The 17,886-nt window shown below is 40.7% G+C and overlaps 1 protein-coding gene across 5 annotated transcripts in view; it reads left to right on the forward strand.

The window, feature by feature from the left end:
- The window catches only part of LOC129778585 (histone acetyltransferase KAT6A), a 49,804-nt gene extending 32,012 nt beyond the window's left edge, over positions 1 to 17,792 (forward strand). The window contains exons 5-8 of one of the 5 annotated variants that reach the window (XM_055785562.1): positions 1,611 to 3,205; positions 10,547 to 10,832; positions 10,911 to 15,529; positions 15,584 to 17,792. In XM_055785562.1, the coding sequence (XP_055641537.1) occupies positions 1,611 to 3,205; positions 10,547 to 10,832; positions 10,911 to 15,529; positions 15,584 to 17,343 (8,260 nt within the window). In that variant the 3' untranslated portion in view covers positions 17,344 to 17,792. Of the gene's footprint in view, positions 1 to 1,610; positions 3,206 to 10,546; positions 10,833 to 10,910 lie in introns of all 5 variants that reach the window. The other 4 variants (XM_055785563.1, XM_055785564.1, XM_055785561.1 and 1 more) reach the window with 4 other exon arrangements.
- Positions 17,793 to 17,886: the final 94 nt, after the last annotated feature.

Consider the following 17,886-nt stretch of genomic DNA (forward strand, 5'->3'; position numbering starts at 1 on the left):
TTATTCATGGACTTTTATTTGTATTTACTGCTACTCGCCTAACAGCTGAACTCAACATTAATATGAACATTGAATGCTTGGTACTGTTATGGTACTAACAAACGATTTCCAGTCCGTCAACGTCTGCGTTACTGATATTTGTCAATGGTTGTCCGTTTCTTCGTTTTTATATTTGATATGCACCTACCCTTGTGATTGTGTTTTCCATCTGCAACGCAAGGTGGTGAAGGCTCCAGATCACCGCATGGATCATGAACCATGTTTGTGGGAACAATATCGAACATTAAGCCATATTCTGGAATCCGATAGATCTGAAAACCGATCGGATTCCACGATTCGAACAAAAACGACTTTGCATTCTGAAATCTGTTCGACTCAAATTTAATCGATCTATAGAAATGTGGCAACCTTCCCTTGATGAAAAATAGAAGTTGTGGAGCAATTTACTCTCTATTAAATTAGCAGACCAAAATCAATTTTATATTGTTAACATTGGAATGAAGATTATTGCTTCATATTATTTGAATACTTAGATGGCATAGTCCTGACCCTAACTAAACTTTTTTTCTATATTTTTTAACTACATTACCGCTAAAACTCGATCCATAATATGAGTACATTATCAGACATAATTTTTGTACATGAATTTTACACACATGCAGAAAATATGTTACTGTGTTACATACAAAACATATTTGAAAGGGTATAGCTTATTTCCATCAATATTTTTCGTTTTAAAAGCGTGTTTATTCTACCCGAAAATCCGTTTCTATTTTTATAGAAATAGAACACGAAGCTCCATGTCACTTATGTGAAAATGCCATGCATTATTACATTATCACAACTTGATTGGACTATAGTGGAACGGATTACAGAATGTAAAATGCGACCCTTCCGAGTTATTCTGACTCGATCGTATTTCAGAATACAGGTTAGTAGTTGATCAGTAGACGGATCTGGAATTTCCGAGGCAATTACACTATCGATTTCCATAACAATGTATTGCGTTTTAGCCTGGCAATAGCAAAGGTTGTGTCAATGCTAAAAATTGGTCGATCATAGATTGAAACTGGAAGGAACAAGAAACCGTTTAGATATGAACAGCCTAGTATGTTTATAATTTTTCTATGAATATGTAAACATGCATACGTTGCAATTGAAGTGAGTGATCTGTTTGTTCACATCAGTTTAACACGTTCACGCCGGTCCTGTAATTCATGCTTCTCGGCCACTGGCGGCTACGCTCAATGCTTTTCGCTCTATTGGACGCAAGCTATTCCAGGCAGTGTTTGGCGATTGAACGTTTTTCTGAATAATTCACTTTCGTTTGCTCAAATATGATTTTGCAGAAGTAATTTCCCCCAGTGGCATTCGTTTGTTGTTACATGCTACGAATCATGACACACTGGCACAATAACGATGAGGCAGTCTAGTGCGGGTGGTATCTGTGGTACGCGTCGGCGTGAACGTGTGAAAACAGAATTGTTGAACGACTGGGTTTTATTGGATGTTCAAACATATCTGGGTTTATCTGACAAAATAGATATATGAATGAATTATTTCGCCATGAATATTCGATATTACTAACATAATTATTTTGTCGCTTCTAGGTTTATTTCTGGCGCCAGAACGGGTCATGAAACGCCTTCTATTCGACAGAACATGTCTTCGCCAAAGCTTGGAGCCTCGCAAATTTCGACTAAAACACCTAAAACAAGCTCTAAAATTGCAATTGCGCGCCGTAATAAGCAGCAGCAATCATCGCCAGAGACACTTGAGCGCTGTGAGGAATTGCCCGGTAAACATTTAAATACATTTTCTTCCACTATTGTATCAAACCCGATCACGACGAACACGACGATGTCGAAACATGGTATGAATAATACAAATCTATTAGTTGAACAACCTACGACATTGTTTAACAACGAACAGATGAAAAGTCATCTGTCGTCAACTAGGTTTCAATTGTTAGGAAATTCTGCTTGTTTTTATAACATGACACAAGAGAGTGATGCTCGCTTTTCTGCTTTAGGTAAAAAACGAGCAAATAAGTTGAAATCTGGTAATGAAAACACACAAACTTTAACCGACATCGTGAAACATCCTAAAGATTGTTACAAGAACAGTGGGAATGGTGGCAAAAGTGATGAGGAAGTTAAACAACAATGTGAGATTCAAAATAATGATTTTCCGTACCATGAAAGAGCGTCAATTGTTCGAATCACAAATTGTCGCGGTATTCAATTGTCAGAATCATCTTCTGAGTCGTCAAGTAGTGATAATGAGGAAGATAATTATAGTTCGACCGAGAGTTGCTGCACTAGCTCGGATAGTAATATAGAAGATGAGCATTCAAAACACGATAATAATGATAGCAACTGTGATAATATACATACATTTTGGCCTGATCAGAATAGTCTTTATGAACCCAAGTTCGAAACATTTGGATTACAAACAAAATCCATAAAAATCGTGCAAAATGAGAAAAGTTTGGCATTCATGTCCAATATATTGAATAACAATGAGTCCTGGGGGTTTGCAGCAGAAGCGAAGAAAAATGTTGATGTTTTCAGTCGATATCCTGAAAAAAACACGGCGAAATGTTCAAGAAAAGTTTCGATGAAAAAAAAACCTTGTCAAAGCGTGGAAATGGCAACAGATACAACCAATAATTCGATGAATGGTTTCAGAAAAATCACACCGAATGATTTTGCTTCTTCATTTGAAAATGTTCTTTTGTCACAAAACGCTGATTCAGTTGGCCGGAAAACAGATAAAAAAAACGCAAATGGCACACGCAGAAAGAAAGAAACTCCAAGCAAGTTTACATCAACGAAAAGCAATCATCAACAAGACAATTACAATCTCTTCATGAACTCAATTGGAGAGGAAGGACTGCCAGATAAACTGTCTCCAAGTAAACTTGTTAAAAAAGCTATCAATGAGAAGCATTTTGAACAGCAAGGTGGCAGGCCCCTTGTAGTGAAGGGTGACCCACATACAATGAAAATGTTTACCACCATCAGTGAGAGCAGTCACACTGAGTTTGATAGCATTAATTTTCCAGTTGACACCATATCAAAGAAACACACGTTCTGCTTGAAATCCAACGCAATCAACAATAGTGTAAACAAAGCGGCTCAGGCTGGAAAAGCTGGAACATTGCAACATCAGTCGATATGCACCATACCTCCCTCTCAAATGGGTAAGATATATCAAATTCATATGATGGTTGCCTACACTTTAATGAACATTCAAGACATACGTAAACATTATATTTCTGGTGATGTGCAAAGCCGAACTAAACCATATTTATGAACATTAATCTCGATTCAATATATGTGGCCATGCATTCTTGTGAAAGATATCTCTAGTACGCAATGTTTCGGAAGTCTTCAGTAGTATTTTGTGTGTTTCCCATTATGAGAGCTACATTGTTGAAGCGTTCGGTGGTAACAAAGACATTTGAAAGATTATCTAAAACGGCAGGAAGAAAATTTTACCGAAAAATATCAGACTGACAAGAATTGTTTACTAAGAAATCTGGATTATGAAAACTGTGAATATTCTTTGTGTCATCCAAAACAGCGAATATTACCTTATCTGTTAAGCAGCATAATCATCTGGTAAGCTCTCAATTATAATGGATATCGGTTGATTACTTAGGATGAGTTGATAATCAACACTGATACCATGTTTCTCCTTATGATGTCATTGTTTTGAATTTAGATGAAAAATCGCTCCGAAACTGAGATTATATTGCTGTGTTCAAAATCTGGTGTGATGTTAGCGAATGACCCCGCTAATCCCACACCCATTTGGTGAAGAAACGTTATTATTATTTACTTTTATTAAGGTTTCGTCTTCAAGCGATCCTTCGATTTCCAGTGATCCATAAGTGTATTTTGTGGTAGCGTTTCTCTACAAATTAGACTAATCGTTTTCAATGTTTAACTCGTCAACAACAAAAATGCAGAGTTTGGAAACCCAACGCACGAAAACAGGGAACTTATGTGTATCTCCAACAAATTCAAGAGAATTCCTTACCAAATGTTCAGATAGGCACACAAGACATTTTCATTATACACCCGTTGAAATTCGGTACAGAGACATAGAAAAGTGATAAGTCAAGTTGTTACGTTACAATGCGTCTCTAGCAGATACTTACGCAAATTGAAATCGCATCAGGTGAGCTGAGTTCCAACAAAGTCTACCCCGTAATCTACACTCTCGTACTGGCTCTCTGCTGAAAACAGTTTCAGCGACTGTTTCATACCACATTCTGACCGCATGTCCAGTCCACTGTATTGTGCCACGTTGTGTTACCTTCATTATATCAGCATATTTATAAACCTGATACAGCTCGATCGATCGGCTTCCTTCAGCGTTAGGGTGCCAATGAAAATGGTCATCTAGTATTTCAAAAAGTTACCCCATAAAAATGCCACCACCTTGAAAAAACACCCTATGCAAAATATAAGCTCAATTGCACTTAAAGGAGAGTGACGCAAAGCTGTCAAAGTTTGAGTTTTTGAAAATCGAAAAATCACCCAGAAATCGGGGTTTTCAAAAAAAAAAATTATGCCAAATGTCTTAAAATTGCATGAAACGTCGAGATATACTGTCATCTCGAAACAATTTTTTTTGTCAAAAATCGACACTCTGGGACGTTTTTTTTGGAATACGATGTAAACGTACCATACGGGTGCCAATAAAAATAGCTGTCAGTCGTTTCGTTGGCACTATGTATATTCTACCGCAGCCCATTCATATCTCTTACTTGTTCTTCCTGTCCGGCTGTGCTCATGCACTTCGCCTGTCTGCAACGCTGAATAACGTTTATACCCTTTATCTATTTATTTCATTCACATTCCGTTGTTCTCCGCTACACTCATGCATTACACAAGCTTCTGTGCACCGATTAGGAATTGCCCTCTAACATGTCGCGCAACCCGTCACGTCCATCATAACGTGCACTCCGTCACAGCTTTTTTCGTGGGGTATGCACCAGTTCGACAACTCCTTCCTTGACGCTCGCTTCTTCGACCCTCCAGTGTTCATCCTTGCATTCCACGATTAGGCATTGGTTGCACGCATTTTAGTGTTCGAAACTCCGCTTAAATTCTATCTCGCCAGTATCCGTTTACCCGCCGAGATGTGTACCGATTAGGAATTGCCTGAATCTGCCATGTCCAGACAGAAACTGCGTCAGGTGAAAATTCATCTCTCCATGCTTCCTGTTCAGCCAGGTCGATAGTATCGGTATGAGCCCATATGTATATCTGTCTTTCTCCGCCCTGTCCCATTCAATAGTGATTCTGCCCTCGCTGTTTTTCGGATACCGCTGGTTTTATTACGTCTGTAACACTCACCGTCTTCCGGCAGGACGATGCCAATCGGCATCATGCCGGCGATAACCCACACTGCTTCCAACGAAATCGTCCTATACGCACTCGCAACTCATTACCATGAGCCGTACGTACGGTCCAGTTTTCTACGATTCCGATGGGTTTCAAGAGCCGCAGACCAAGCTAGAGCTCCGTACCGCAGTATTGACGAGGATACCCCGACTGTGATTTCCCCCGCTGTACGGCTTTGCAGTTACTCACCAACAGCACTTCCGCCAGTTCTCTACTACGATGATATACTCGATTGCTAGCATCTTCACCTCATCCAGCGTTTCGCCTGTCACTGTTAGTGCGACGTCGTCCAAAAACAACGGGATCCACGCCTTTGGGAAGCTTTAATGTCAGCACTCCGTTGTACATAACGTTCCAGAGCATTGGACCTAGGATAGAGCCTTGTGGTACTCCGCGCGTTAAATTCATCAGTACCTGCCCTCTACTCGTCTCGTAGACTAGAATGTGGTTCTGAAAATAGCTTCGTAAGATTCTGCGGTACACCATACGACGCTCCTCTCTGTCAGAACTGTTTCTTGTTCGCTGGACCTTTCTTCTGGCTCGAGACACTTGAATCCCTGCACGGAATCCCCTTCCTCCGGAATTGGGTCATCGAACCTCCTGGATCGCAGAAATCTCAACACCCAGTCGCTGTAGCTCCCGTGCGAACAAGATAGTCCGTGCCGGTTCATGGAGAGTTTGGACATTCCAAGTACCGAGCTTTCAATCGTTTCCGTATTCGTTGTCGTGGTCGGTATCGATTGATCCTTTCTGAATTGCTCTATTCATTTCAAGTATGCAAAGTTGCTCATATGACCAATGCCTTTCTATCCGCAACATTTCACTGCGATCTGAAATGGTGCTGCCAATAGGAGTTGGCATGAAATTAATCTCTATATAAACGCAAATCACATTTGGGTCTTGATCACGAACGTCACTTCACCATGAAAACGAAACGAAGTGTATAGACCCTGCATACAAATAATTTCGTTTTCGCTGTGAAGTGACGTTCGTGATCAGGCTCCAAGTTTCAGTGATGTGATCAATAACATTTACATGAAGTTTGATAAACCCTTGAAGGGTTCGAGAAGCCCACATGATGGATTGGGTTTTGCATCGTCGTTCAGAACACAGTCATTGGAGTTGCTGTTCCCTATGATGGAATAATAGCGGAACAAAAATTTCAAAAACATGAGATGACTCAATTTTGTAGAACTTGGTAATGATTTTTTTAGTATTTAGTGTTTTCAGTGTAATGATGTCAAAAATAACACCTCCGAAATACATCTTCGTAGCTAGAGTCCACTAGATTTTGGGATCTTAGAAATTTCATAAACTGCTCTGGTGATTGAATAGGTCAGTCGCTCAAATCTTTATGACCTTAAAACCAATTAGTTTCCTTCATCTGATTGTATGTTTGGGTCAGTATCTAATGGAGAACTTATTTCAAACGTATTTACTGCGTCCATAATCACTAGATTACGACACAACATTACGAAGTTGATTCCGCAGGCGTGGTTCGCTTTCTACCGTGAGATTATTTTACTTTACTTTGTTGGCCGACGGACCGCTCACCGGTCTAGGGCCTAACGAATTAGAGATGTTCAGCTTCGTCTGTCTTGGGCAGCAGTACTCCAGTCACCTCGTACACCAGCAGATCGTGTATCCTCTTCCACCGAGTGCGAGGCCCACTACGAAGTCTTCCTGTTTCTCTGCTGAAGATAGTTTTGGCGGCTCTCTCGTCAGGCATTCTGGCTACATGTCCAGCCCACTGCAGCCTGCCACGCTGTATTACCTTCACTCTATAACAGCATGTTTGTATACCTGGTTGTAAAAGTTGCCCAATGCGCAAACTCGGTTGAGCGAAGGATTCAACCGTAATGAGTCTGGATTGGCACTTTACAGATTTGAAGTAGAAGCGTCGCAAGAATCAGCCTAACCTCGAACAATCTGAATTCACTGCCTTCGCACTAATTCCCTACGGAACCGGCCACGAACGGAAGCTAATCAGAATGATTCCTTTCAATAAATTGAACTGACTGCCTTCGCACTAATTCCGTACGGAACGAGTAACGAACGGGAGCTGGACAATCTATCGAATACCAACTAAGCGGGAGGATCAACGAGTACAAGATCTTCACGAACTCCGAGCGCAAATTATACAATTATTGCTGCGAACGTTGGAAGACTTGAATCTGAAGAACTCTCGTCAGTCGATTCAAAATAGGTGTTTCGGATGTATTCGTCACGACACAATTCCAAAGACTACTTACTTTATTCAGAGAACCTTGGGTTTTTATATACAATTTCATTCTATCCTAATTCTATCCTAAATTCAAATTTAACGTGCGAAAGAAAGAGAAAACTAAATACGTTCTTACTCCTTTGCATATAACTCCTTTACCTATCGATTATCTGTGCTTCACCACATGCAACTTCTGCCTAAAGCTTATCTTTGACTCATAACTACATTCTAAGGTCAACGGAGCCTAGCGCGATAAGAAATGTGTACGATCTTTTTGGTCCCTTTCCTTTCCGTTATTTCTTGCATCAGGTTTTATTGCACCCGCTTCCGATAGGTGAGATTATTAGCTTAGGATCGTTCACACGTTTCGCTCCTATCGTCTAGTATTTTGCTTCTGTCTGTCTTTCGATCGTTTACGATATTGAAATTCAATTGGCAAATTCTTTTGATTTCTTACACTGGTACAACTCGAGATTCATACGCCTGTGCCACACTCCATCTTCCAATTTACCGCCAAGTATCGAGCGCAGAACTGTACGCTCAAAAACTCCGAGCATTCGTCGGACAGGTTTCTTCAGCGTCCGTGCTTCATATCCGTAAAGGACTACCGGAAGGATCAGCGTTCTATACAGCACTAGTTTTGTGTGAGTTTGCAAACTACGAAACCTTAGCTGGTTAGGTAGTCCCTAGAAGGCCCTGTTCGCAGCTGCAACTCGTCGTTTCACTTCACGGCTCATATCGTTGTCACAAGTCACAAGCGTACCAAGATAACAAATTCATCAACCACTTCAAATCGTTTCCCATCAATCTCCACTTCAGTATCAACACCACCGGAACCTCCACGCTCCCTGCCAGCTAACGGGATACCATCCTTCCCAGTGGCATTGCCGTTTTCCAGCTCACTAATCGCCTTTTTAAGCTCCTCCTATGTTGGTGGCTCCACAGCTTGTTCGTCATTCATAATCCACATCCTGTTCCAGTTTTGCTCATCTTGCTCCACACCGTTCAATAGCGCCTGAAAGTGCTTGTTCCACCTGGCTGCAACCATCAGTTTCTCAGTGATCAGGTTGCCGTCCTTGTCATTACACATCACCGGCGCAGGGAAACTCCTGATTCTGACTCTGTTGACTCTTCTATAGAAGCTCCGCTCGTCATTTTTAGCAAAGTTGTCTTCTGCGCTGGCGAGCACCTGCGCCTCGTACTCGCGCTTCTTCCGATGGTGGACTCTATTTTCGGCAGCTCTTGCCTCCCTGTATCTCTCTCTGTTCTGACGCGTAACCACAGTGTACATGCGGCTCCTGGCACGGTTCTTCTTGTCTGTCGCTCTCTTGCACTCGGCACCAACCAGCCGTTACGCTGTTTTCCCCGCATCGTACCTATCACCTCTCTCGCTGTGGTTTCAATGGCACCGTGAATAGTACTCCACAGCCCATTTATATCCTGTTCCACCTAATGTTCTGCGATCCGATGATCGAGCTCTCTGGCGTATTCTTCTGCCACGCCGTCAGCCTTCAACCGATGTATGTTGAACCGCATCGCTCTCTCTCTCTCTCTCTCTCTCTCTCTCTCTCTCTCTGTGCGGGATTTCAGCATGTTCGACAATCGTGCGCGGATCCTACAAATGACGAGATAATGGTCAAGTACCTAACTTCCAATCGTTTACCTTCTTCGTGTTCCGTTTTCTTTGCTTGGTCTTTAGCGATTAATCCGTTCCGTATTTCTAAATTCGTTGTTCGTGCTTAGGATGGATTCCGGTGCTACCTTACCAGGGTCGCGATACCTACATCCTGCCATCGTAGGTGTAGCTGGCGGAATACAGCATTTCATTCTCAGCCGCTCGTTCCGAAACAGACGCTGTTTGGGCCGCTCCTCCTGAAGATCAGACGCACCAATTTTTTGGGCTGAGACGCTTATGGCGGCGTCAACTCGCCTTTTAGGAGTCGTTAGGGGAGATTTTATAGAGATTGTCTTCCGGCCCTCACTAACTCATGCTGCTTGTTCGGGGGTATTTATTGAAATGTATTCGCACCTAGCCTTCATATCTGGAGGCCGTTTCGTTATCCACAACCTGCAACCCTTCCGATTCCTTCCATATTGAAACTCACATTGAACAATGCAAGAAACGTATTGATCCCTGTGATGTTATCCCTAGGACACCCATATTGAACCCTGTGAGAATCACTATGACACTCTACTGTGAGATATTTTTCTTATATGAATTTCAGTTAATTTATATCAATAAAAGAAGCTTGTGAAAATCAACTGGTACACCACCACCTATTCCACGAGTGTACCATCTTGGATACTTGGGGATGAAACAAGCTACATCCAAAGGAAATAGAAATAGGAAAAATAGCAGTGAAAATTTTCAGTTTCTCAGCACTGAATAATAATTTACAAGAAGAGTATTCGAAGTTCACCACTGAGTACCCTCTGGAGTCGATCGGATCGGGAGAATTTTCATACTACGTTTAGAAAGTTCAATCCACCAAGCAATGCAAGATGTAGCCGAAGAAGAATCTTATCACACTTGGTTTTGTTTCGCAATTTTGTAACATTCGAAGAGTTAGCTTATTCAAAAGTGGGAAGACGGTGCACAAAAAAAAACTAGCAATTTAACGTAGAATGACATAATCTGGGGTTGTATCACGTATCTCGCCTGTTTGTGTTAAATATCTTACTCGATTTTCGAAAAGATTTTCTCAATATTTGAAAGTTGCTTGAGAAGAACACTGACAAACAGAAGGACTATACTAATACGATAGAAGGTTATGTAATACGGGTTGATGTAAAGATGCTTTGCATAACGTGTACATATGACGCTTTATGTGTAAGATGCGTGTTTATGTTTAATAGAACAACCAGCTGATCATTGTGTATTTTCTGTTTCCTTTTTTTACAGAGCAACCATCTCTACCTAACGGAGTGCTGCAGAAAGATGCTGACCTCTACAAACAAGTTCGCGAACAGGCTGCAACATTTTTAGCCGAATTGATGCGACTTGACTCGAATGTATTCACCAGATCTGTTACGCCAGAGCCTGCAGTGCTTGCAAAGAAACCAGCTGTGGCATTGCAATCTCCTTCTAAGTTCATGGCAGCCCAAGAAAGATGTCCGGCGGCCATAGAGTTTGGCAAATACGAGATCCAAACCTGGTATTCCAGTCCATTTCCCCAAGAATACGCAAGGTAAGAATAACAAATTGGTACATGTCCACACATTGAAATAATTGATAAACTCTTCATCAATGTTCATCTATTTCCTAGATTACCCAAACTGTTCCTTTGCGAATTTTGCTTGAAGTACACTAAAAGCAAAGCGGTTTTACAACGGCATCAAGATAAGTGCTCATGGCGACATCCTCCCGGAACCGAGATCTACCGGAGCAACGATTTGTCAATTTTTGAAGTGGATGGCAACGCTAACAAAATATATTGCCAAAATCTATGCCTCTTAGCTAAACTGTTCCTTGATCACAAGACTCTTTACTATGACGTGGAACCTTTTTTGTTTTATGTATTAACAAAGTATGACCGGAAAGGATATCACTTAGTAGGTTACTTTTCTAAAGAGAAACATTGTCAACAAAAGTACAATGTGTCATGTATCATGACTATGCCACAATACCAGCGACAAGGTTTTGGCAGATTTTTGATTGATTTCAGTTATTTGTTGAGTCGTGAGGAGGGTCAACCAGGCACACCAGAGAAACCTCTATCTGATTTAGGACGAGTGTCTTATCACGCGTATTGGCGATCGGTCACGTTAGAGTATTTATATCGCAATAGAAATCGCGTTATCTCTTTGAAAACAATTTCACAAGAAACAGGCATTGTTATCGCAGATGTTGCCTTAGCTTTCCAATTACTAAACTTTATAAAATATATTAGAATATCGAAGGATGGCGTCAAGGTTTACAAACCATTAATATGCATAGATTGGGATGTGGTAAAACGATATAATGAACGAATGGCTACCTTTAAAAGTAGACGAACAATTGACAAAGAGTGTTTGCGGTGGACGCCACTATTAATGTATGCTCCATTGTTCGGAGAAAATGATACAACTCCAAATACATCTCCTGCATCAGAAAAACTCAAAATTTTGAAGCAGGAACATTCGGATGACAATGTTCCGACAGAATCCGACAACAACAAGCACCCAATATCGGTAGTAGCCGCGTTGCAAAGCGACGTTTGTGAGGAATTTACAGGTGTAAAAAAGCGAGGCAAAAAATCCTACACATCCTTCAGATCGCCAAAATTTAATAAAAAACCATCAACGGCATCAACAGCTAACGATTCGATAAAGTTGGATAAGTACCCGACAGTGGATACAACAGTTGAAACAACAATTGAAACAACGTCGTCAGGGCGAAAACGAATACGGCCAAACAAATTCAATGAAACCACCAAATCGGAACCTAAACACACTGAAAGCACACGGAAGTTGTATCAGGATTTTAGAAAACGGAAGAGGGATAATTATCTTGAGTGTGCACAAAACGATAAAAAGAGAATCCGTATGGATTCCGAAGAAAAAACGGTCTCCAACATAACTCGAGTGAGAAAAGGAAATGCGCCTTGTGATGATATTTTAGACGATGAACAAAAACTAAAGCTTGATATAAGGAAAGAGGAAGTGCAAATGAGTGAATCACCGGAAATGTTTTACATCGAACAATGTTCTATGGCAGACAAAAAGATACCAGTGGATGCAAATAAACCGGTGGAATATTCGCTTCAAAACACTTCTGAATCATCACAAAATGTGAAGCGATCCACGGTTCAGCGATTCGATGGTCGGAATTCTAGTAGAACTACATCTGTTCCAATTGGTGAAACGAAGGTAGAAGTAGAAGGCTCGACAACCGTAGCTCCTAATGCAAAGAAACAACTAACCCTACCAGAATTGCTCTGCTCAAAAAACCAACCTGAATCAAACGTAAAAACAAATGAGAATAACAATGACAATTTATTAGACATCAATACAACGGATAAAACGTCGTCGGACAAAGTGAGGGAATCATCTCCTAAAGACAAACGCCGCGGTAGTAGAAAGCTTAGTTCTTCTAGCGCGATATCATCAAGCTGGGCTGATGACGAAATGGAGGAAGACATTCACAATCGAAAATCGCCTGTTTGTTCAAACAAAAATATAGCAATTGATTCGCATTCGCAAAATCAAACTGTTGAAACACAAAAAGACGATTCTACAGTGAAATCGGACGATACTCTGAAACAAGCTGATTCAGAAGCTGCTCAAAACCCCGAACCTGTAGAAGTATCGTCCAATCAAAGTGATGTGAAATCCAATAACGAATCTAGTCGCTACACCGTAAGTGATGAGCCGCATTTGAAATACACAAAAGAGCAAATCGATGGATCGGCTGAACATCAGTCAACACAGGATGTAAAAAGTCCAATAATTGATGGGGAAACAAAGCCTGCTGAAGGAAAAACAAACGCACTGAAGACAGAATGTCAAACTGAGAAAAAGCGAATTGAAGAAATTGCTCAGCTACTCACACTTAGTGACGAAAAGGCAGAAAGTGTTGGTGGGTGTGGTGAGGAAAGTGAAATTAAAAAAAAGGACCAGTCGAATTTCGACCCGGCTGTCGATAAACAACAACACGGTCAGAATCCTATGTCTGAAGACAAAAGTTTGAGCATAAATAACCAAATACAAACACCTGAAAATATCTTTGTGCAAGTAGTGCAGACAACTCTGTCCCGTGGGAATGAATCGTCTGGAGATGAATTGAACGCTTCTCATTTGAATTCAAACGAAAAAAGAACGCTCGACGACACGGAGGAGGAGAAAACATCAACAGTACTTGAAGCACCTGATGTACAAATTGTGAAAGAACGAGAGGGCTCTATAATAGAGAAAGAAGAGAAAGCAGACCAACCGGACTATAATTATACCAATGATGGGAACATTAGTGAAATCAATGAAGTTAATAGAGAGATTTTTCTTGCAGAATTGAGTGAGAAGATTTCTGTTATTACAGAGTCGAAGGCTGGGTCTGGATGCGCAATACAAATAGATCAACAACCTGTGGAACCAACAAAGGATACAGAATCTTGTGCAGCAGTTATCAAAGAGAATGAACCTGCCGTAAATACAACAAGAGAGCAACAACTAGTTCAAAAAAGTACTACCTTGAATCAAAGCACTGAGTCTACTACTAATAACACAGCGAGTGTTTTGAAAGTTAATGAAAATTACGAAAAAAACATGGAGTGTAGAAGGCCTAAAATCATTGTTGATGTCAAATCAAGTAGTGAATTCGACAGTACTGTTAGATCAATAGAAAGTGAAAGAACAGGAAAATCGGTATATGATTTTGCTGACAGTAAATTAGTGATGAAGTCTAATTCTCGGGAACCTGTGAATAGTTCGGATTGTGGCGATAAAACGGGCTCAGAAAACGTTTTACCGAACAGTTCTGTTGAAAACAGCGCAGCCGGATCTCACAAGAAAAAATTCATCAAATCTGCTGCTGAAGAAGCAAATAAGCAGTTTATGGACGTTGATCAACAAAAGGAAAAATCTGTAATTCAACAACACGAAGATATTAAATGCTCTAATGTATCGGCATCGATTATAAATTCAAACGTCAGTTCAGACACCAACAAAGTGGAACAAATAATGTCATCAGATAAGATCTTTGATGTAAAAAAAGAATTGTCGCCGTCAAAAAATCCAAGAAATGATATGGTACCTCAATCTCAGCAGGTTATAAATAATGGTGAAAAAATTAAAGTGACCGATGGTAAAAACATGGCTCATGATAATTGTGAAAATTTGACAAAAACAATTATGGATACTAAGAAATCAAAAGAAAAACAAACCATTACTGATGACATCAAGAAAAACAAATCTGATTCGAAGAGAGCGCAAAACAATGCTGTTAAATTGGAAACAAAATCGGATCTGAAATCAAGACCAGAGCAGGATACATTGAAAAGATCGGAAGTTGTAAAAAAGGACCTAGTAAAAAACTTCTCTTCAAATAATGCTACTAGTTGCGGTAAAACGGATCAGGGCAAGTCGCAACCTGCTCAGGAAAGTAACAAAAGCGGGATGAACATTCCCGTAAACAATGCTAATGCCAGAACAGACAAATATTCAACAAAACATGGAATGCATGATGCAAAAACAATTGACCTCAACAAAATAGCACCGCAATTCCCGACCATCAATCAGTTACCCAATTATCACACTACTTCCCAATATTGGCAATTGGACCCATACTATCAAAGTTATAATCTTTCACATCTGGAAGCTACTAACCAGAAGTCACCCAACAAATTCCATCTTGATTTAGCGACATCGATGGCTTATGGTAACTTTTCATCGAACCTATATCAAACTGCGTTCCAACAACACCAGGAACAACAATATCAACAGCATCAGCAGTCATATCAGCAGAAAGATCGCTCCAATCAAAGAATGGACAAGAAAGGCCTATCCGCTACACAAACCAACATTCCTATCGATATCCACAAACACAATCGGAGCTTGAAGACAACCGACGATACAAAATTCAGTAAAAGCAACACAGATCATCAATCCCAACAACATATAACGGGCGTCAACATGACCATAGGTCTAGAGACGAATTCGTGCGCAAAGTCTGCCAATGCACAGTTTGTGAGCCATAATGCTATCAAAGGAAATCACAAAACGAAACTAGAAAATAAGACGAGCGAAAACTGTATGACCAACAAATCGAATCAACAGCAAAGTCAGCATGTTCCTCACTCTAATCAACAATCAACATCGTGTCAAATGTTGGTGCAACAGCAACATCATAACCAGCAAATTTTAAACAAAAATATGCATCAACAGATTGTTTCATCTAAAACTAGCTACCACAGTGAGGAATTGAGTCAGCAAGATAATGCAAATAATAATTCTAATATATCCGCAGTTGAAATTAAACAACATCACGGTACTAGCGGTCAGAACGAAATTCAATCTATCGGAGTATATACAACGGATTCGACCAATAATTCTGTTCACAATTTGCATCAGTATGGTCAGTGTGATCTAGACGTAACTCAGTTGGGGTTAGATTCACCTGCTAGTATATCAAGTGATATGAATACGCAAAATTCTGTAGAAGGCATCAGACCTCCAAGTGTTGTACCACATCAGGTGAACCAATATTCAGATTGCTCTATTCAACAACATCAAACTCAAATGCAACAGATGAGCTTGCATACCCATATCCCAGCCTCAAGCCCACAGCAGTCCATGGCTATCATCAATAATAATAATCAAAACTCTTCTAACAATAACCGAGGTAAAGTACAGCAGCAACTACAGCACCAACCCAATAGAGCATCTGGTGCGAATCGTTCATCTACTCCGAAAATAAGTAGAAATATTGCAACCCCAGTGCCCAATCATGCTCAATCTAGACAACAAAACCGTACAACCCCTCCAGCAGGTAATGCTATACAACCATTAACTAGTCCTGGCCACCATCAGCAGCAGCAGCAGCAGCAGCAATCGCAACAACAACAGCAACAACAAACGATGCAACAACAACAACAAAATGCTGCTCAGCAGCAACATCAACATCAACATCAGCTCACGTTGCAACAGCAAATGCATCAATCATACGGGCACATTACTGGGTCGTCGCTAAACCATCAAAATCATACGCAGAACATGCATCAACCTGGCTACATTACATCACAGTTAGGAATCTCTAGTCAAGCTTATCCCCAATCACCGACATCATATGGAAGCGTACCAATGACGACTGTAATACAGCACAGAATGTCGGGCAGCCATACCAGCCTAGCAACACCAAATAGCCTCCACAGTCCGCATCAACGACTTGGACCATCGCCATCCTCCTGTGCAGTCTCTTCCGCAAACAATTTCTACATACAGTCCGGTAATGTGAATCATCCACAGTCACACACTCCTATACCAGCACCCACTCCAACGCCGACGCCAACACCTACTCCAACGCCACAGATGGATTCTTGCCAGCCGGGGGCTGTCCAAGGGACAGTAGGCCAAAGCAACGTAATACAAGGTTCGCTTTCATGTCTCTCGAAATTGCAACAGCTAACTACGAATGTGGACATGATAGGGCCAACATGTAACACACCGCCAGCGGGATCTATCACTATAACACCCCCGCCGAACCATCATTCCCATGTTGGTGCCTCAATAACGCCGTCACCATCCTCTCACATGAGTAATCAAAATACAGTTAGAAATATCTCAACACCACCTGCCTCAGTGCAGACTCAGATGCCGTCGCTTAATTATCATAAATATTACACCGGAAATATGAACGTTTCGCCTATAACAGGATCTCAAGGTAGCGGTGGTCGACTTTCACGAAACACTGCATCTGCTCCCATTCAACATATGAGCAATAGCTCGAGTCGAGTGAGCCCCAATGTTGCCATTAGTCCAAACCTTATGTCCCCATACAGTACATTGAATTCGGCATATCGAATGTCAGCCGTACAGTCATCCACCGCTGGCGGCTATATCACCAATCCAGCTGCGAGTTTCATCAATAATCCTACGCAAATTCCTGTTCAGATGGGTGTGATGAACATGCAAACACAGTATCAAGATCCTTCGGCGATACAGAGAGCTCAGCAGAATTCAATGTACCCAGCTGCATATTCCGCTTATTTGCCTGCAATGAGGCGGTAAAACATTGTAAAAAACTTGTTGTGGTATGTTGATATATAAAACAAAAATATTGGTGATTTTTTTTTCTTTGTCCGTCCGCCTATCCGTTGGAAATTAGAAAACATTACCTTGATTTGAACTTTGTAAAGTTGGCAAATAACAACGATAACCTTTTGAAATGAGAATGTTGAACTTTGTACATAAAATGTATAGCGATCGCTCTAAAAAGTACTGTTTTATTATTTCTCATCCGTTGAAGCATATATATTCGCCTTGCGAGGTTTATCATTTCTAGCAATGACTGTTGACATAGGTGTAGTTTTAAAATAGTTTTAGTCCACTGTATGTAAACTTAATCTGAATGTATGAATATTTATTTTGGTCGAAATTCTGTTATTATATTTGTTATCGAACATTCGTAACGGTTTTGTCCACAATAATATCGAAGCTATTTAATGATTTGTAATAAACATTATTGCCACTTTATTGTATGATGACAGTCCGTATATTGGTAAGAGTTGCTAAAAATCGAATCGCAAATTGAGAAGTGTCAGTGCACATTTC

This window comes from Toxorhynchites rutilus, chromosome 3 (assembly GCF_029784135.1).
Source record: "Toxorhynchites rutilus septentrionalis strain SRP chromosome 3, ASM2978413v1, whole genome shotgun sequence".
Taxonomy (NCBI): domain Eukaryota; kingdom Metazoa; phylum Arthropoda; class Insecta; order Diptera; family Culicidae; genus Toxorhynchites; species Toxorhynchites rutilus.